Source organism: Curcuma longa, chromosome 10 (assembly GCF_044706935.1).
Source record: "Curcuma longa cultivar G26 ecotype Majalengka, Jawa Barat chromosome 10, ITB_CL_G26_1.1, whole genome shotgun sequence".
Taxonomy (NCBI): Eukaryota; Viridiplantae; Streptophyta; class Magnoliopsida; order Zingiberales; family Zingiberaceae; genus Curcuma; species Curcuma longa.
This window is the reverse complement of record NC_133870.1, coordinates 6,608,005-6,627,603: the sequence shown is the minus strand read 5'-3', so window position 1 is coordinate 6,627,603 and position 19,599 is coordinate 6,608,005. Positions and strand designations below refer to the sequence as shown.

Here is a 19,599-nt window from a genome sequence, read left to right as displayed (position 1 = left end):
TGACTAGTAGGGTGGTAGATATGATCCACCTAACCGATTAAGAATTGCAAAGAAGGACTTGGCGTTTTAAGTGGATTTAGAAGGGTCTTTGTTTTTTGGGTAAAACCAGTGTGGAGGCTTTTGAAAAATAGATCCAGAACTACGTAATTTTGTTGAGACTTTGAGTGCATAAGTCTACTTTGTCAAATTGTTTTTGAATTCGTGGCACAATCCACGGAATGCAGACAAGAAATAAGGAGCAAAAACACAATCTTAAGATGACCGGTCAGACTGTTTATACGTTGTGTGAGATTGGACATGACATGATTTAATATGGGTTATACCTGTGCTAGCATCGAAAGTCTGAACCTATTGCCTATATATATGTATATATATAAATAAATTAAAACACACTATTTTTTAGTGTAGTTGTCTATCTATAAATGAAGATTATTATATGAAACAAATTTTCCAACAAGTAATGTTGGATTAAACACATGAATGTGGTGGAGTCGGCGCCCTGCCTGGTAGAGCGGAGCCAGACAAAACTCAGGATTAAACCGGGCTCAGTTCGCACACGCGCCCACCCCTCGTAACGAAATTCAAGTCCGTGGGATCTATTTTTCAATCGAATATGATGTCGACAGCCAAGACGCTATTGAAATCTGAAACGAAGAAAATAGGAAAGTAGTTACACGACGGCTGACTACTTTGAAAGGTGAGTTTTGATAGGAATCCGTGTCCTATCTCACACAAAATGGAAGAAAGAAAATAGAAAAATAATAAATGATCATTTCAAAGGAATTAATCTCTAATAATCAATAGAATTGATTAATCAAAATAAATTATTTTATTACTTATTCTAAAAGATTACATGATGGCTCTATTTATAATCCAATGATAATACTAAATTAATATAAAAATATTAATAAATTTAATAACAGATAATTAATAAATCTGACTTATCTAAATTAATAATAAATAGTATATTTTAAAAGATAATATTTTAAAAGAACTATTTGAATAAGTCAGTACCTTATAAAATTTTTAAATCTAAAATTCACGACGATAGCCTTCTCCCCAAGTAATTTGACCTGTCTCTCTCCGAAATTAAAAAAGAGAGAGAGAGAGACAGAGATTTGATTGCCAAAGTGGCATCACTCGGAGAGCCGGAAGCATTAACCACCTAAATAGTTTGGAATGCGTTGTGTTTGGAGGTTGATAGTCCACGAATCGAAAGTCGTTTCTGTTTTTGTTTTTGATTGGATTGTTTTTGCCGTTTATCCTTATTGATCAGCTAGCCGCCGCTTGGTCATTCAGGTTTGTTTTGCTCTGTTTTCGATCCCTTCTTTTCCTTAATCTTTCTTCAATCTATGTTTCTTCGATCAAACGCACATGATTTTCGTTAGGTTTTATCAATACTTCTCTATTGCATTGGTTTTTGGCATTTAAGCAATTGTTTAATCCCACTGTTCGACTGGTAATTCTTATCAATCGCTGTTCAGAGGTGCATGAAGCGCTTCGACTCGATCTATACGATATCTCTCTTGTAGATATTGCTCTAGGAACTCCATTGCGTGAGTTTTGGATGGCGGCCGAAGGCGAAGAGAATCATGGATCCTCTAGCAACCTAGAGCCGGACGAAACGACCGCTAATTCTCCTGAGGAGCAACAAAATAAACGAGAGAGTCGGAAGGACAAGAAACAAGATCAGAGCACGCTCACTGTGCCCCTCTACAAGTTGTTCTCCTTCGCAGACTCCACAGATTACATCTTGATGCTGTTGGGTTCGCTTGGCGCCGCAGGGAATGGAATTTCTCTACCCCTTATGACGGTGCTGTTCGGAAATTTGATCCAGTCCTTTGGAGGAGCTTCGAACGGACATGATGCGCTTCATCAAGTCTCCAAGGTATGTACATTACGATCACCTTATTAGCATGCTATTCCACGATTGGTTCCTCAAAAATCAAGAAAGTCGCAGGCTGGGGTAGTATTTCATGGTTGGCAAAGTTATAAAAATACTTAACAGTTAAAGAATGAAGTTTGTTGCTCTCTCATTTGGAAAAGGAATATTTGATAGCCATGGGTCTGATTGCATACAGATAGCACTGGAATTTGTCTACCTAGCAATTGGAGCAGGCATTGCGTCTTTTCTTCGTACGAATACTTGACTCTTACTTAGGTTTCATTTCTGAATTAAATTGTGTTAATGGTGGCTGAAAACACTGATTTCCCCTCAGAGGTGGCTTGTTGGATAGCTACTGGGGAAAGGCAATCAGCACGAATAAGGAACTTGTATCTTGAAACCATATTACGGCAAGATATTGCATTCTTTGACAAGGAAACAAATACAGGTGAAGTTATTGAGAGGATGTCTGGGGATACTGTTTTTATTCAAGATGCCATGGGCGAGAAGGTATAATCTTAGCTGCATATCTCTCTGTTTAAAGTAGGCTTGCTCTCATTTACTGAAGCACCAATTACCCTATCTTGATGTGGTATTTTACAGGTTGGCAAATTTATTCAGCTAACATCTACTTTCTTTGCTGGATTCATTGTTGCATTTGCACAAGGGTGGCTGCTGACCTTGGTCATGCTGTGCACCATTCCCCCTCTGGTGATTGCTGGTGGAATCATGGCCAATATTGTGGCCAAAATGGCATCACGCGGACAAGCAGCTTATGGAGAGGCTGCGACTGTTGTTGAACAGACCATTGGTTCAATTAGGACAGTAGGTTTTGTTTTGTTTTTTTCCTTTCTAGAGAGCACTTAAATGATATTCTCCAAATACTTCTTTCCTCACATTATCTGACCTGCCTTTTCAGGTTGCTTCTTTTACTGGTGAAAAACAAGCAGTAAAAAAGTATGATAAGTCTTTGGTAAGGGCCTACAATGCGAGTGTTCAAGAAGGTCTAGTAGCTGGTTTAGGTCTTGGAACACTCATGCTCTTCATGTTTTGTGGGTACTCCTTGGGAATATGGTATGGAGCAAAACTGATACTTCATAAGGGTTACACTGGTGGTAAGGTCATCAACGTGATATTTGCAATCCTCACCGGTTCCTTGTAAGTTCTTAATGGAAATTTATTGCCTATGTAGATTGGGCTGTTTCGTAATTGTTAATGAAAGATATTGGCCACCAATCAAATTATTAGTGTCCTTTTCATAATGCACATGGTGACTCCAAAATAAACTCCAATGTTACTTCTTAATATTAGTTCTAGTAAGCTTGATAAGCATACTGGAACATGATAGTTCTCACATTAAAGATAGTCCAGTGTATGAAACTCCCGTCAATATGGAGTCTAGGGTAAGGATTTATTGTAACACAAGGGACAAAAGTTGGTCTACCACCTTCTTTATGCTAATAAACTAAAGTTGAATGTTACCTTCTGCATAGATACCATGATCTATAAGACTACAACACCTTTCCTACTATATGATGTATGAAAAAGGACGAAAACATAATCTAACATTTACCAATATATAAATAGCTCGAATGGAGGTATAAAATAAGCTTAAATGTTTTACAGATTTTACTGCATTAGTTTTATTGTTATTGATTATGATAGTACATGAATGAACAGAAAGGTTTTAGCAAGAACCCTGTTAGATGAAGCAGTCAATGGTTATGAATATCTTTGTAGTGTAAAAAAAGGCATCATAAATATAGGGATATTGCAAGTCATGTTTTTCAATAATCAGTTTTTTTAACAAGAGAGAATGAAAATAAGAAAAGCTTTATTTATCATGTTATCCTTGTCAACCAACCGTAGGATTTATGATCAATAGGAGACATCTGACTCTTGCAAAATATACTAAGTGTTAGTGTCAGCCCTTAGTGCCAATTCGAATTGAATAAGACTCGAGTTGGATTTGAGTTGGACTCGAGTCAAGTAGGATTGAATGAGACTTGGGTTGGACTCAAGTCACTCAAGTCACTTGAGTCAATTCGGATAAGGTTTAAAGCCATTTCGGATAAGGTTTAAAGCCATCATGGAACACCAAAAACCATCATTAATTGGATTAATGATGGGATTAATTAGGCAATCCGGAGGGAATCATTAATGAGATTAATGAGGGGATTAATTAGCTCTTCTTCCCTTCTTTGAGGGGGGCTGCCGAGAGGTGCTTGGTGTGATCCTCTTCCCTTTCTCTTCTACCACCTTGGTCGAACCATCCCTTATGGCTAGCACCGCAGTTTGGTTCTTCTTCATTTTCGGTGTTCGTGTGGATATCGTGGAGGCGCGAACACACTGATCGCGTTGAGATTTGCTGATCTTTGAAGGCAAAAGTTGTTGTCGGGATTGCGAAGGGCTCGCATCAAAGGTAACCTTGATTCCAGTAGATAGATCTATAAAACAAGTATGGTTTTTTGTATGGATCTTCTGGAGGGATCCTTTTTCCGCTACGTTTATGCGGTTAAAAATCATTTTTTGTCGCATAAAGATCCCTACACTAAGTTCAACTGAAACAGCAGAGAAATAAAAACTTTCTATCCCAGATATTGAACTGGTTCATTTTATATGGAACTATTTATTTTATTCTGCATCATGCTCCTCACTAGAAAGAACTTTACCACATCAAATGAAAATTGGAAATAAATGGGGAAGCATGAACCTTGATATGACCAGTTCCAACATCTGAGGATCAGGTGACCTGTAGTGTAGCAAAATTCCAGCTCATGTAAATTTTAACCTTCCCCGAGGCTTTAGGCAGGATGTATGGGTTTGTCCATCAGTTATTTCTGCTATACTGAGTGACGTGACATGTTATAATATGCTATAAGTTTTGGGTGTGAAATTCAACCATTCTTTAATTTTTTTCTCTTAACATTCTGTCTTCTTACAAACTTCAGCAACTCATTTTCAACTGTTCTTTCTTTTCCAAATAGTACAATCTGAAATTGTCCTTATTGATACTGTCCTGCAGCTCATTAGGCCAGATAGCACCATGCATGACAGCTTTTGCAGCAGGACAAGCTGCTGCTTATAAAATGTTTGAGACAATCAACCGAAAGCCAGAAATTGATGCTTATGATCCCAAAGGAAGGAGGCTTGATGATATTCATGGGGACATTGAATTTAAAGATGTTTATTTTAGTTATCCTGCCAGACCAGATGATCAAATCTTTCATGGTTTCTCTCTAAGCATTCAGAAAGGAACAACTTGTGCATTGGTTGGTGAGAGTGGAAGTGGAAAATCAACAATTGTTAGTTTGATAGAGAGATTTTATGATCCACAGGTTGGTGAAGTTCTCATCGATGGAATAAACCTCAAGGAATTTCAACTCAGTTGGATTAGAGGGAAAATTGGGCTTGTGAGTCAGGAACCAGTTCTTTTTGCCACTACCATTAAACATAACATAGCTTATGGGAAAAATAATGCAACTGTTGAAGAAATCAGAGCAGCAACAGAGCTTGCTAATGCTGCTAAATTCATAGACAAATTGCCTCAGGTAAGCACATTGTTTCCAATTTATGAACTCAGATAATGGATTATATTCACTTATGTATGTTATTTTGTATGCTACTCCCTGATTTGTGTAAAAGTGGAGCCTATTTTTTTTTCTAAAAATTGAAGCGACAAATATTATATTCAGGGCCTTGACACTATGGTTGGCGAACATGGAACACAACTATCCGGAGGTCAAAAGCAAAGAGTTGCAATTGCTAGAGCAATTTTGAAAGATCCTCGAATTTTACTTTTAGATGAAGCTACAAGTGCATTGGATGCAGAGTCAGAAAGAATAGTGCAGGAAGCACTTGACAGGGTCATGGAAAATCGTACTACTGTTATTGTTGCTCATCGATTGAGCACTATTAGGAATGCTGATGCCATTGCTGTTGTACATCGAGGATCGATTGTTGAAAAAGGTAACAAAATCTGAATATATATCAACCAATTCTGTCAAAAAAATTGGATAATCTTGACAAAGTTGATCGAAGTTATATAGCTAAATGATGGCACTTTTGTAATCTTCTTTGTGAGATAATTTGTCAAAAGTTCAGTATTCAGTTTCCTTGGAATGTAGTTGTTTGACTCACAAAAATGCTTTTGCTTTTTGTCTAGGGTTGCATGCTGAGCTACTAAAGAATCCTGCTGGAGCTTATAGCCAACTCATAAGGCTTCAAGAAGTGAACCAGGTACAGGTTAGTGCACACAAATCTGATTCAGAAAAATCTGATGGGGGGATTTCTTCAGGTCAGTACCCAAGCAAAAATCTGTCCTTGAACCACTCCATTAGCCATGGATCATCAGGCAGGCATAGTAGTCACTCATTTCAAGCTCCGCTTGGTTTGCCCATGGGGGTTGATGCCCTAGATACATCTGACAATGTGGATCCTGAAAGTCCTATTGAACATTCAAAAGAAGTACCAGTCCTCCGCTTAGCATATCTTAATAGACCAGAGATTCCTATATTGATACTTGGTTCATTTGCTGCCATTGTTAATGGTGTCATATTTCCCCTGTTTTCAATACTCTTATCAAATGTAATCAACGCATTTTACCAGCCTCCACACAAGCTAAAGAAGGATTCCAACTTTTGGTCATTAATGTTTCTGATATTTGGTGGGGTTTCTTTGTTTGCCCTTCCAGCTAGATCATACTTCTTTGGTGTGGCAGGATCAAAATTGATTAGGAGGATTAGGTTAATGACATTTGAGAAAGTGGTTAGCATGGAGATAGAATGGTTTGATAATCCTGAGAACTCCAGTGGTGCAATTGGGGCAAGGCTATCAGCAGATGCAGCTATAGTCAGGAGTCTTGTAGGAGATGCACTTGCATTGATCGTTGAGAACATCACAACATTGGTTGCTGGCTTGGCGATTGCTTTTATTGCCAATTGGCAACTTTCTTTGATTGTCTTGGCTTTGGTACCTCTCTTGGGTGTCAATGGATACGTACAGATGAAATTTATGAAGGGATTTAGTAAAGATGCAAAGGTATAGCTACATAATTACATATTTCTACTTAGCATGGATTATTCATGGAAACTTATGTTCAACTAGGTTTCTACTTTCTAGCATCAGCTTTTAACTATCTTCACTAAACTTACAGTTTGACTTTGAATGGACTTTTATCTGATACCATTCAGTATCCTATTATTCATATTATGCATCTCATTTTTGTCTTTTCTCTATGCCTGTCACAAGATTTATTGAAATTATATACTACTACTACCTAAGAATTATGTGAGTTGCAAAGAAAGTCGTGAAAACTGACTACATATAGCATATGCACAGCTTATATTTTTGCACAGAAATGCGAAATGTCAGATCTACTATAATAGTTATTCTTAAGCTTCTACCTACTTCCATCAAAGATAATTGTTTGTATGGCAATGTCCAGTAGATCTTATTTACTTCCACAAAAATAGTCTTGTGTAAGGTAATGTTTGACAGACTCTTTTTACAGGATGTTAATCTTTTATTGTGATTATCCGATTGAATAATTGCAGGTGATGTATGAGGAAGCAAGTCAAGTTGCAAATGATGCTGTGGGAGGTATCAGAACGGTTGCTTCATTTTCTGCAGAAGAGAAAGTGATGGGAATTTACAAGCAGAAATGTGAAGGCCCTATGAGAAAAGGAATTAGGCAAGGGTTAATCAGTGGTACAGGATTTGGAGTTTCCTTCTTTTTGTTGTTTTGTGTATATGGAGCTAGTTTTTATGCTGGAGCGCGACTGGTTGATAGTGGAAAGACTACTTTTGACAAAGTATTTCGGGTATGTGACCTTAAGAAACCTTTATTGTTTTTTTTTGTTTCATCAAAATCATGAATGGTTCTGTTAGAAGTTTGATTTCTCAAAGTCTGAATTTATTTGGCCACCATTGAGATTCAGGATTTGAAACTTATTATGGATTCTTACAATGATCAAGAGGTACACACTAATCAAGCTGGATGCTTCTTATACAAGTATAAAAAGTGAATAAGTACACTGTTTGAAGACATAATAGTTTGAAACTGAGTAAAATGTAATTCATAATGCCAACTTTAAGAATTTGTAAAGATTATCCAAAATAAAAGATTTATTGTGATAGAGGTGAGGTAATTCTATGCTTCTCACTTATTAGAAAATACTACTTCTGTAGGATCATTGACAAAAATTAAGATTTCCTCCACCTTGAATTGTCCAAGTAGGTTCAAAGCCTAGGAATCTCGATTGTAGAATTGGTAATATAGAGTAATTGTTCTCTTGTATGCAAAATGAGTACATTATATACATTGTGTGCAACTAGATCTACTTCAATCAAATCAAGATAGTGACAAACATAATAAACATGAAAAATAGTGGAATAAAGAGATAAATTGTCTTATAGGGTTGTAAATGCACTAGACATTCATGAATAAGCTTGGTGTTCAGTTCGATAAAACTTGTTTATGTTCGTCCAATAGTCAAAAAAGTATATAAAATAAACAAGCTACACTAGTAAGGTTGGTTTGTTAACATTCATGAACAAAGTTCATAAACTTTATGAATAAACTTATTTGTTAACTTGTGTAAAATTTAATTGTAAATTTATTCGTAATATTTTTATTCAAATACATAAAAATATAATAATTTATAAATTTTTATAATCTAAAATTATTCATAATATGTTAAAAATAAAAAAATACCAAATCAAAGCATGATACTCTAAGGTTGACAATATCATAAAACTTATCCAACAAACACTGTAAGGTCAAATGCAAAGTCACATATTGGAGGCCCCTCTTCTATAGTTATGACCATGAAAGTGCTACCATAACACATTCTAACACTGAGCAGAACTAATAAGATATTTTCACACAAAATGCTAGGTATGCACTAGATGTAAACTAAAAAGATAGCAAGATAGGATAAAAAAGATTACCATCATTATGCAAGCATAAGGATGTCGTCCTCGGGCATGATGACATTCATCAAAAATTATTAGCTTAATATCAGATAATTTGAAAAAGGTATGTCGCAAGTTATCAAGCAAAATTTGAGGTGTCATCACAAATACCTGGGGAACAAGTTCATCAGAGAAACTATGAAGGCAACAATTTGTGTATGGGAAAGAACACAGTCATCAATTTGCATCAGTAAAAAAACGCAATATCCCATAAAACTACAACATTTGAAGTGTGACCTAATTGTAAATAATTTGGTACATCAAATATGCAATTATTTTGTATGTAGCATCCAATAGCATGGATGATCCAGAACCCATATAAGACAATGATCACATAGCCGAGGTTTACTTGTCACTAAATATTATGGCTGCAAAGTAGAATGTCACACCAATGCAAATTGGGTTAGTTCTTCGGCGATTGTTGATTTGCCATTGGCTATTGCCTATTGCCTATTTCATGTGTATTGGTGTTCATCTAGTCATTGACGATATAAAAAAGGAAACAAAAAATGTCATCGCCTGACCTAGTATACAAGCTGAATAAGAGTAGTGGATCCTGGATTTTGTGAATCTTTATGGATGAAGTTCTTTGTGTCCTTATTATATTTGTAGCCAGGAAACCTTTCTGTCCTATTGGGCTAATATAGCTACGACATGGATTGCTAATAATATAATTCAACCTGACAAGGCGAAGAACTTAGGATCGATCAAAATTCCACAAAAAAGAAGCTAGCAAAAAAGTAAATTTTATTTCTTATATGTAATTGTCTAAATAATAAGTTGAAATACTTACTAAGGAGCTGGATAATGAAAATTTTCTTCTCTTGTTGGCAAGACGGTATTAAAGATTACTTCTACACAATCTTGAGGGGAAATGTAGTAAAAAATACATATTATATGTAGTAAAGTACTCTGGGAAAAAGGTAGAATCAATTGACCCCAAAATTATATGTTCTTTCTAATGTCGTTGAGTTGAGATTAATCCATCAGTCATACATACATAATAACACAAAAGAATAAGAAACATAGGACAGAGACCAGATAGCATCATAGCAGCAAAAGGAAAATGAACCTCAAACTCCTCCAGGTTCTCCTTCCATGTGTCTGCGTCCCAAAAATCGATACCCATCTCACCCCAGAATTTACCAACTTTAAGATCAGTGTGCATCTCAATGACTTTCGCTTGCTGCCGGAGCAAAAAAATTGAAAACGCAACAAACATAACCAAGCAAAAGAGCACAAGGATATCCGAGGAAAGCGTACGAGACGATCACGTACTTGCGTGACCAAAACGACGGTCGGGACGAGGAAGACGGCAAGGTGCCGCGATGGCTTCCGGATCGCGAATGCGTAGGAACGAAGCAACATGACGGCGATGAGCGTCTTCCCGGAACCCGTCTCCAGGAAGACGATCGTGTTCTCCTTCTTCGCTTTCTCCAGCGCCTCCAGCTGATAGCTGCGGCGATCAAAGGAGCAGACGGATGACTCCAGTCAACAAAACAGAGTAAGACGGAGGAGGAAGGAGAAACGGGAACCTGCGGGCGAAAGTCTCGGGGCCAGGCGGCGGGTCGGTGCTGTTCGGCTCCTCTACTTGTGCCGATCCCCGAGGGCTACAGCTCCCGCCTTCCATGGCCGATCGCAGAAGAATCTCACCCTCGCTAGCTCCAAGCAATCGAGCACACGAACGATCGGCGGAGTGACGTTTGATCTTCTTCGCTCAATTATTATAGTGTCTCCTGTCTCGGCGCGAGAGCTGATCCTGAAACAGATTGCATTCCTCCCATTTCACCATCAATCACTCTGGTAATCAATCTCGGCCGTCAATATTTTTTTATTGTTTTTAAAAGAATATGATAAATCTTTTAAAATTTATAGAGTGTAAAAAATAGCGACTAATTTTAATTATATATTGAAATAATTTTTTTTTATTATAACTCGTTTAAATTTTACCTTTAAAAATATATTTTTTGACACCTTTATCATTCTTCTTCTGCAAGTAAAGGTTTGCTTTAATTATGAGAATCTTTAAAAGGCGCTTTTTGCAAAAAAAAAAAATAAAAGTATCTTTATTCTAATATTATTATAATATCTATAAAAATAATTACTATAATATGAAAAAAAATTAACTTAATCAAAATTTTATATATAGAATATTTTTATATAAAAAATTATCAACTCAGTTAAAATCATTTAAATTTAATTAAAAATCATTTAAACATAATTAAAATTATCATAATATTATTGTAACATTCATTTAAGAGTTTAAATGGCTACTAAACAATGTAACAACTAATTATTAGTTGTTATAATGTGGTTGCAACTATTAATTAATTTTTATAATATTGAAATGATTTTAATTTTATATATATATATATATATATATATATATATATATATATAATCAAGTTGAATGTACATGTTTATAATAATTATGTTATAACCGTTACAATAGTACTATTTTGTAATAAAAATATAATAGAATGTTTTTTTATTTGTATTTGTATTATTTTTAAAATGCCTTTTTAATGATTCTTATAATTAAGGGGATTTTAAAAAAACTAAACCTATTAAAAGATATAAAAATATAAAAAGGGTTCCAAAAACATACAAATTCAAATTAATTATGTAATTATAAATAAAGCTTTCCTACTTTTATCACTAAATAAATATTGCAAGAGAAGAAATGGATAAAATGATTGGTAAAATAGATAAGGATTTAAATGAATCAAATGGTTAAGATCCAGCTATTTGGCTATAGATTAGAAACCATTAATCCTTAAGTAATTTGGGCTTTGACTTTTAATTGATTAATTGGGCTTCGACGTTTCAAAATCTGAAATTTCAACTATTGTCGTTTCTTGTTTTCAATTTCTCGTCGAACTTTCCAATAGTATTTGATTTATGAGCTTACAAAAGGGTTATTTAAAAACATACGAAATTATTTATGTAAATAATCTTGTTTATATATTAAGTATTGCAACAGGTGAATTAAAAATATTATATGTTATTAAGTCAAGTTCGAACTAAGCTCGTTTAACTTTTAAATGAATTTTATTTTCAAAACAAACTCGAACTAATCTTTTTTTACTTTTTAATCATTTTGAATCGTTCATAAACTATTTAATTTCATTACAAATTGAACTCGAGTTTAAGAATTAAAATTCAAATCAAACTCAAGTCGAATTTGAACTTAGAAAAAAAACCGAACCGAGTTCGAGCTCGAAACTCTTAATATTCGGCTCGGCTTGATTCAATTACACCAAATGGAGTATATTTTCCAATTCTCATTCCATTCAATTTCAATCCGAATTTATATGATCTCATTCTATCCTATGTTGTAAGGTGAGATCGTCGATCAAATTCATAATCAAATCAATAGACAAAGAATCTTGATCAGGTAGAATAATCATAGTCCAATAGAGTCGGTTATCAATTCTTGAGTTACTTGTATTAAGTTTTTGGAATATAATTGAATTGGTTATTGATGAAATAGAATTATAAAAATAAATAAAAATTTATTTTAATAATAATTTTTTAATTTATCTTTTTAATCGATAATCATAAAATATATCTTGTAAAGATGACTAAGCAGAAGAGTTAGTAGCATTAGATTTTGTTATTGGATTTGGAGGGTTCAGTTGACTCGCGGCCGCAGCAGCACTGACTGCCCGTCAACGGAATCGATCTGCGGTCAGCGACGAATTGGGGCGATTCCACTCCGTCCGACACTTTTCGCCTTTATTTTTCAGTCGTCTCCGTGTCATCTCGGCCGCCCTTCCTCTTCCTATGGTCCCTTCCCATCGAGGCCCGTAGCTTGTGGAACTGACGACGCGGAGTGGGAGCATTTGCGGAAAGGGGGGAAAAAGCTGCGTTTTTTATTCCTCGACGACCAGAAGGGGGAGCAGATTGGATCAGATCGCCGGAACGAATTCGCTTACTACTTGGGCTTGTCAGGTAGGAAGCTAGGAGCGGGGTGTAAGAGGAGGAGAAGGGAGCGCAGAGGCTCCGGCGAAAGGCTAGGACGATGGTAAAGGAGACCGATTACTATGACGCGCTTGGGGTCAGTCCGTCAGCCACGGAGGCCGAGATCAAGAAGGCATATTACATGAAGGTATGCTCCGCTGCTTCCGGGAAATCTTAGGTCTTTTTGAACACTAGGTAATTCTGCAATCATTTTTGCTGCTAGTTTTAAATCATCTCTAGAACTCTATTGCTGCCTCCTCTTATAGTCGTCTGATCTGAGCCCCATAGATTACCCTCTTTGCAACTGGCATTTCCCCCTTGTTTGAAACATCGTTCCTTTCTCAACGCACTACTAATTCGTACATTTTTTTTCTTTTCGGATTTTGAGTAGAGCGACCAACTGTGATGTTTCTTCCCATTTCAGACACAAGACCTGTTATGACATCAGATCACTGCGCTTCTGAAGTTTGACATTGTTTAAGTATTAAAATTGTCAATTGAATATGCTTCTACCAACAACAGCACCATTCATCTCGACGTAAGCTGTCAAACTTGTTCACACTGCCAACACTGGCGTACTTACGGAAAAAAAAAAGATTAGATTAGCTGGCGGCTTTCCTTTTGCTCGTTATTTAGCTATTGCTGGGTTCTCCCCCATCTGTTTTCCATAGCATGTGCTTCTTTGCTATGAAATGTTTGTTGTTTCAAAGAAAGATCGAACAGTGTGTAATCACATTGAGAAATTAGAGCAAACTTGAACTTTTAGATTGAAATTGCCTATCGATAGAAATACATGATTTGTAGTCCTATATTAAGGGTTTTGCACTGTGTCTACTTAGAAACTCAAACCAAACTAGAAGCTGAAAGTCTGAAATCATAGATGAACATAAACTTTCAAAGCAAAAGGTTTATCTATTGATGCAATTGTTTAGGAAGCTGTGCTTCCTGAAGTCATATATGTGGCATAGTTAAGACCAAGGTTCAAAACCTCAAGCCCGACAAATGGATTTAACTTAGCTTCAATGGGAACACTTATTTTATCATTACTGACATTAGTGAGCTTCAAAGAAATTGCGGAACTCCAAAGAGTCTACAATAAGTCTAGGATGCTACAGGATAGTATTCCTACGAAAGCACTTCCAACTGGCTTAAAAAATATAGCAATTTCAAAGTCTTTATGGCAACTTTCCACTGTTTTTATCCACATTGCTTCCCAAAATGTTCACATTTATTTTAAATTAATTTTTGTATGATCAACAACAGTATCGGGACAGTTATCTGTAACATTTGTGTGTTAGTACTTGGTCAATCTCAAGGAAAATTTATGCTCACATGGTCAAAGGTTAATAATATCTTCCTTATCAGTGTTTCTGCTTTGGACACATGGTAAATTCTCAAATTTCACTGATTATATCTTTCCAGTTCTCGTGAATATGAATTCTCTATTCCTTTCCTAATTGTTGTATGTTATCACTTTAGAAATATTTCTTAGAATTCATGTTATAAGCTTAAGTTTAACATGACCCCTTGTATTTGCAGGCAAGGCAGGTGCATCCTGATAAAAACCCAAATGATCCTCTTGCAGCTCAAAATTTTCAGGCAAGTCATAATTTTCACCCAAAAGCTTATACAATTAGGCTTCTTTAGTTGCTTTGACCAATATCTAACTTGAAGTTGGAGTTCACTAGTTTTATTTGGTAGTGTGTCTTCTGATAATTTTCCTTTTCTTTTTACATTTTCTGGCTCTAAACTTGTTCTTTCATTTACATCTCAACGTATCTAGTTTTTTTTTTGTAGTAATTTTTGACAATTCATCTTTTTTTTTACATATTCTTCATCTATACTTGTTCTTCCATTTACATTTCCATTTATCCAAATAATTTTGACACAAATGTTGACTTAGTCAAACATTTGTATATATTTTCTTGATGATTAATGAAAAGTATTGTGTTGTATGCTTATGCATTTGGAGATTCTAAGTGGTGGTATGCCAGCCCCTAGTGAGTTGATATCTTGCGACTAGTATTACGTTTGGATTATCCTCTAAGAAATATCTCACATGAACACTGATTACACAACCCAACATCACAAATGAATATTGTTACCATGATGCTCCGAATAATCTTACAAACCAAAATCGCCATGACACATATAATTGGTTTTCCTCTCAAGGGTAATCATGTCAACAAGAATAGATCAACATAATTGAAAACAAAGAGTGTTTCAGTACAAATAGGAACTATTATGTTTCTCAATGCAGGTACGCAAATCTTACCTTGATCATTAGGCCCTTATTTAGAATTATTCTTCCCAGATGGAGAACCTTTCAAAGTCATCATGATTGATGAAGAAGATAACTGTCTCCTTGCACCAGTCTCTTCCTCCGCCACTTAAACCTCCTTATTCTTCCCTCTCTAATTCTTGGCAAGCCATGCATCTCTAATGACTAATCCTCTCTCCAATGTGGTTATTGTGAGTAATTCCCCTCAATCCTCTCTTAATTTTCTCTTCCTAATTCAAGTCTCTAATTGCTCGTGGCGACATCAAACTTAGTTGGTACTCATGGTTTATTTGTTATTATGATTGTTAACCTGAATTATATGATTACAAAGGGATTGAAGGTTTGCTTATTCGCCTTTCAAGTGTTTCTAATTCCCAGTGTTCTTCAGGCTTTGGGTGAGGCATACCAAGTGTTAAGTGATCCAACACAACGTCAAGCTTATGATGCTTATGGAAAATCAGGCATTTCCACGTAAGCTATATTACTTTATAATAAATTTCAATGCATCACAGAGTACCAGATGTTACTAAAGATGAGAAATGGAATCATCAAATCTGCATCCTTTCAATAGTTAGAAAAATGTTTTTTTTGTTTTGAGTTCATTTCAAAATCAAGGGTCAAGCATGAACTGATATTTTCATATTTATGCACTTTCAGGGATACAATTATCGACCCTGCAGCAATCTTTGCAATGCTATTCGGGAGTGAACTATTTGAGGATTACATTGGCCAGCTTGCCATGGCATCAATGGCTTCACTTGATATTTCCACTGAAGGAGAACAGACTGATGCAAAAAAGTTGCAAGAAAAAATGAGGGTATCTATTTGTTTTACCTATTTCTAACATGCTTCACATGGAGTCTATTTATTTTGTGTAAACCCAAAAGCAACAGCAAAGGATTCATGGAGTTCACGCTTAGTTGCTTAAGAGAGGATGATTTGTTCATTGGCAATTTATTTATTTCATGTCTTTGGTTAAGAAAGACATGTAGTGGGTTAACATTTCAGACAAATTAGAAAGATATAAAGATGTGTGCTAAATTAAAGATATCTTGTCTATCAGTCAGATTATTGCATGGTATGGGTCCATTTGATGCTACTATTTTGCTTATGGGCAGATGGAGAAGAAATGGATAATTTGAGTAATTTTGCATTGCTGTTGATATTGGTTTAGCTCTAGCAACCTAAATTGTCTATCACTTGTACTTTTACCTGTTATGCCAAAATAATTTACCCATAGTGTTTTATTAGTTGATAACTTGATGGCACATAATATTGAGTCTTTCTGCTGAACTGAAGATCTTTCTCCCTCAATATTGATGGTATTATAGCTTACTGTTTATCCTTTCCTCATTCAGTAACGTCCATATGTTTTGTGACATATTCTTTCCCTAAGGTAATGCTGTGTTTTTTTTGTCATGCCAACTGAGAAAATATTTATTTTATATCTTAAAATTTCTGCTGTATTTCTGCTTCGGCAACATGAATGTTTCCAAATATACTGCAATTTCATGATTTTTTGTTTGTTCTCAAAATTGTCTTCTTTGTTACCTTTTTCTTAGTTCAACAACTTCTTCAGGGGGATAAACATTTCATTGTAAGCAAACGTGAACAATGGTCCTGAATTTTATATGTAGGTTATCCAAAAGGAGAGAGAGGAAAAACTTGCTGACATACTGAAAAACCGGCTCCACCAGTATGTTCAAGGGAACAAAGATGAATTCATTCGACATGCTGAAGCTGAGGTCGCAAGGCTTTCTAATGCAGGTATCCATAATTTCATTGCTTGTGGTTTTTTCTGTCATCACGGTACCTATGCTGGTCTCTCATGTACTGCTGGCATGATCAAAAGTGAAGCATGTCTAGGCAATTGTTCTGAAATTTAGGCTTTAAGAAGCAGCTTGCATTTTTCAAGTTCAAATTGCTAAGTTATATCGTACTCAGCTTGATGATTCAAATTTCCTGTGATCATCTGTTATATCTCATCCCATATTACACCATTTGTGCAACTGTTTTCTCAGGCTATATCAAGTGACTATCTAATTGATCACACTATTTTTGCTACAGCATACGGAGTAGACATGTTAAATACTATAGGCTACATCTATGTGAGACAAGCAGCCAAAGAGCTTGGAAAAAAAGCCATATACTTGGGTGTTCCATTTGTTGCTGAATGGTTTAGAAACAAAGGTCACTTTATAAAGTCACAAGTAACTGCTGCAACAGGTATGCATACACTTGTTTCTTGGATGCTTGAGTTGCACTCTATATAATTTTTGATTCAGTATACATTTAGAGCGAAGGGGAGCCTTGGCGCAACGGTAAGGTTGCTGCCATGTGGCCTAGAGGTCACGGGTTCAAATCCTGGAAACAGCCTCTTGCCAAAGGCAAGGTAAGGCTGCGTACAATGGATCCTTTCCCCGGACCCCGCATGGCGGGAGCTTCGTGCACCGGGCTGCCCTTTATACATTTAGAGCGTTCCTAAGCATTTCCAGTCATTAATTTTGAACTGATGTGTTTTCTGAATTTTGTTTGTTCTCTGCATCCATTAATCTTAAGAATACCAATTGAAATGATAGTTTTTTTCAAGAAAAGTTAACTGAAAACATATCATGACACATCAGTTCCATATTCATAATAAAGTTCTTGGCATTATTCTGGATTTGCAGGTGCCATTGCACTAATGCAGCTACAAGAAGACCTTAAAAAGCATCTTAGCACTGAAGGCAATTACACAGAGGAAGAACTTCAAGAATACATGCTGAATCATAAAAAAGTGATGGTTGATTCATTGTGGAAGCTTAATGTTGCTGATATTGAAGCCACCTTGTCCCGCGTTTGTCAGATGGTCTTCCCTTCTTGACTTTATGTTCTTCCGAGATGTTATCATTGGACATTGCCATCTTATGTCTCGTTCATTAGTCATGCTATATCAACTTTTCAAATTCAGGTGCTTCAAGAAAACAATGTCAAGAAGGAGGAGCTCCGTGCTCGAGCCAAAGGTCTAAAAGCTCTTGGAAAAAAATTCCAGGTATATCTCCAGTGAAGTTGTCTTTTGAATTCCTTACATTTGCTATTCATCCCAATCTACCTGTTGAAATCTTGCCTTTCAACCATGGTGCAAAACATAAACTTTTTATCCCAACTTTATTTCAAGTGGCTCCAATATACATTTTCCTTTTCAACCTCCAGCTAGGCCTTCATAGTTGATATTGACCATTCCGGTTTGTCTAGCTTCTGTATCTTTAAACACTGCCTATGGTTTGTGTAAGAGAAACTCACTTATTTGCATTAACACATGATTCTCAATGTGCTTTGCAGTAGATAAGCTGTTAAATTGATTTACTTATCCATAAACATTCCATGGCCGTGTGCGCCAAATTTTCCTGTCATTGTCAATGTGTTTTTCAGCTGTAGTTAGTTAGTTAACTGAAACTTCCCAAGTAGAACTAAGTTGTTTGCCTTAATTTAGAAGGTTAAAGTTAACAACGGAAGCGAAGAATCAGAATCAACACGAAACAAATTGGGTGGAAATGATGGATGCAATGGTGGCAGTTCGCCAGACACACCACCAAAATCCCCTACTGGACAATCCTCATATGCAAACCCTTCAGCTACACAGGTACTGTTGCTTTTCCTATAAAACATAGTTCATTGCTATCCGAGACAATTTCAGATCAATACGGTTTTCGCTTCATTTTGAATGTCTTTGCTGAATAAACATAATGGAGATGTTCATTCAAAACTGGATCGTATAAATTTCTTCGTCACTGGCAGAGTCCATACGTGGTGGAGGCCCCTCAGTTTACTGCTGCTAACTACAACTTCCCCATGCCCACTGCACCACCCGGCGCTCAAAGAAACACTTGAACTTGCTTTGTTTGTAGTTTTAGCAACTTGCTTTCTTATGCTTTTCTGGAAAGGTTTGTTGTACATCAGAGTTTATATTTCATGTTTGGCTTAATCATTATTTCGCGCTGTAGAAAGATGATGCCATGTAAATAGTATATATCATACATGTTTGTATACTTGAATCGATCCATTGCCGTATGTAAACTAGAACTCTGAATAGATTTTCCATTGAGTTAATAGATTCTAGTTAGAAGAGAGATCTAGTGAGTTCTGAACAATTCTACCTTTCACTTTGGATAGGCATCTTCTCAATCTCTTCTCATGTGATGCTACCATCTCCACCTTCAACTCAACTCTCTGTGCATGAAGAAAGATGCATTAATATGAGTAAGCCTTACATGGACTCATCAAGGATCAACAAGTAGAAGTGCTCTGATCAGAACTAAGTATTACGAATGCGGTGCTTTCGTAGTATCGACAATACTATTACCTCCATGAAGAGTCTGAGATTGAAGAGAGTGATTGGGGAAGAGTGTGGAGAAAGGAAATGGTAGACACATGAAAGCAATGGGAATCAATAAAACTTGTATGAGAGAAGGCTTGCTTATATAGTGTCGAGGTAAAAGAAGAGGAGAAGGGTAGC

At 36.0% G+C, this 19,599-nt stretch overlaps 3 protein-coding genes across 4 annotated transcripts in view; 2 read left to right on the top strand and 1 right to left on the bottom strand.

The window, feature by feature from the left end:
- LOC141835839 (endoribonuclease Dicer homolog 2a) overlaps positions 1-10,530 on the bottom strand; it is a 50,985-nt gene extending 40,455 nt beyond the window's left edge. Inside the window, exons 1-4 of the mRNA XM_074723219.1 lie at positions 10,396-10,530; positions 10,139-10,316; positions 9,933-10,046; positions 8,837-8,971 (exon numbers count right to left, since the gene is read on the bottom strand). Of these exons, the coding sequence (XP_074579320.1) occupies positions 8,837-8,971; positions 9,933-10,046; positions 10,139-10,316; positions 10,396-10,490 (522 nt within the window). The 5' untranslated portion in view covers positions 10,491-10,530. The remainder of the gene's footprint in view (positions 1-8,836; positions 8,972-9,932; positions 10,047-10,138; positions 10,317-10,395) is intronic.
- Positions 1,538-7,911, top strand: LOC141835998 (ABC transporter B family member 4-like). The gene is made up of 10 exons (XM_074723413.1): positions 1,538-1,888; positions 2,082-2,136; positions 2,220-2,395; positions 2,489-2,710; positions 2,805-3,043; positions 4,911-5,436; positions 5,581-5,854; positions 6,051-6,925; positions 7,441-7,707; positions 7,825-7,911. The coding sequence occupies exons 1-10, from the start codon at positions 1,568-1,570 to the stop codon at positions 7,909-7,911; spliced, it is 3,042 nt and encodes a 1,013-aa protein (XP_074579514.1). The 5' UTR covers positions 1,538-1,567.
- Positions 10,531-12,503: 1,973 nt separating the features above from the next.
- Positions 12,504-19,138, top strand: LOC141836215 (chaperone protein dnaJ 10-like). 2 transcript variants are annotated; one of them, XM_074723654.1, is made up of 10 exons: positions 12,504-12,971; positions 14,363-14,422; positions 15,493-15,575; positions 15,762-15,921; positions 16,742-16,871; positions 17,172-17,330; positions 17,774-17,952; positions 18,055-18,135; positions 18,580-18,726; positions 18,882-19,138. In XM_074723654.1, exons 1-10 carry the CDS (start codon positions 12,885-12,887, stop codon positions 18,972-18,974), a joined length of 1,179 nt encoding a protein of 392 aa, XP_074579755.1. In that variant the 5' UTR covers positions 12,504-12,884; the 3' UTR covers positions 18,975-19,138. The 2 variants fall into 2 exon arrangements, with proteins under 2 accessions (XP_074579755.1, XP_074579754.1); XM_074723653.1 differs by having other exon boundaries at positions 18,577-18,726.
- The last annotated feature ends 461 nt before the right edge of the window (positions 19,139-19,599 follow it).

Excerpts from the sequence above, each read along its gene's own strand:
- LOC141835998 (XM_074723413.1), top strand. The coding sequence starts at position 1,568 with ATGGCGGCCGAAGGCGAAGAGAATCATGGATCCTCTAGCAACCTAGAG. Across the intron at positions 3,044-4,910 it reads GCAATCCTCACCGGTTCCTT|CTCATTAGGCCAGATAGCAC; the intron begins GTAAGTTCTTAA and ends ACTGTCCTGCAG. Across the intron at positions 6,926-7,440 it reads GATTTAGTAAAGATGCAAAG|GTGATGTATGAGGAAGCAAG; the intron begins GTATAGCTACAT and ends GAATAATTGCAG.
- LOC141836215 (XM_074723653.1), top strand. The coding sequence starts at position 12,885 with ATGGTAAAGGAGACCGATTACTATGACGCGCTTGGGGTCAGTCCGTCA. Across the intron at positions 14,423-15,492 it reads TTGCAGCTCAAAATTTTCAG|GCTTTGGGTGAGGCATACCA; the intron begins GCAAGTCATAAT and ends AGTGTTCTTCAG. Across the intron at positions 16,872-17,171 it reads CGCAAGGCTTTCTAATGCAG|CATACGGAGTAGACATGTTA; the intron begins GTATCCATAATT and ends TTTTTGCTACAG.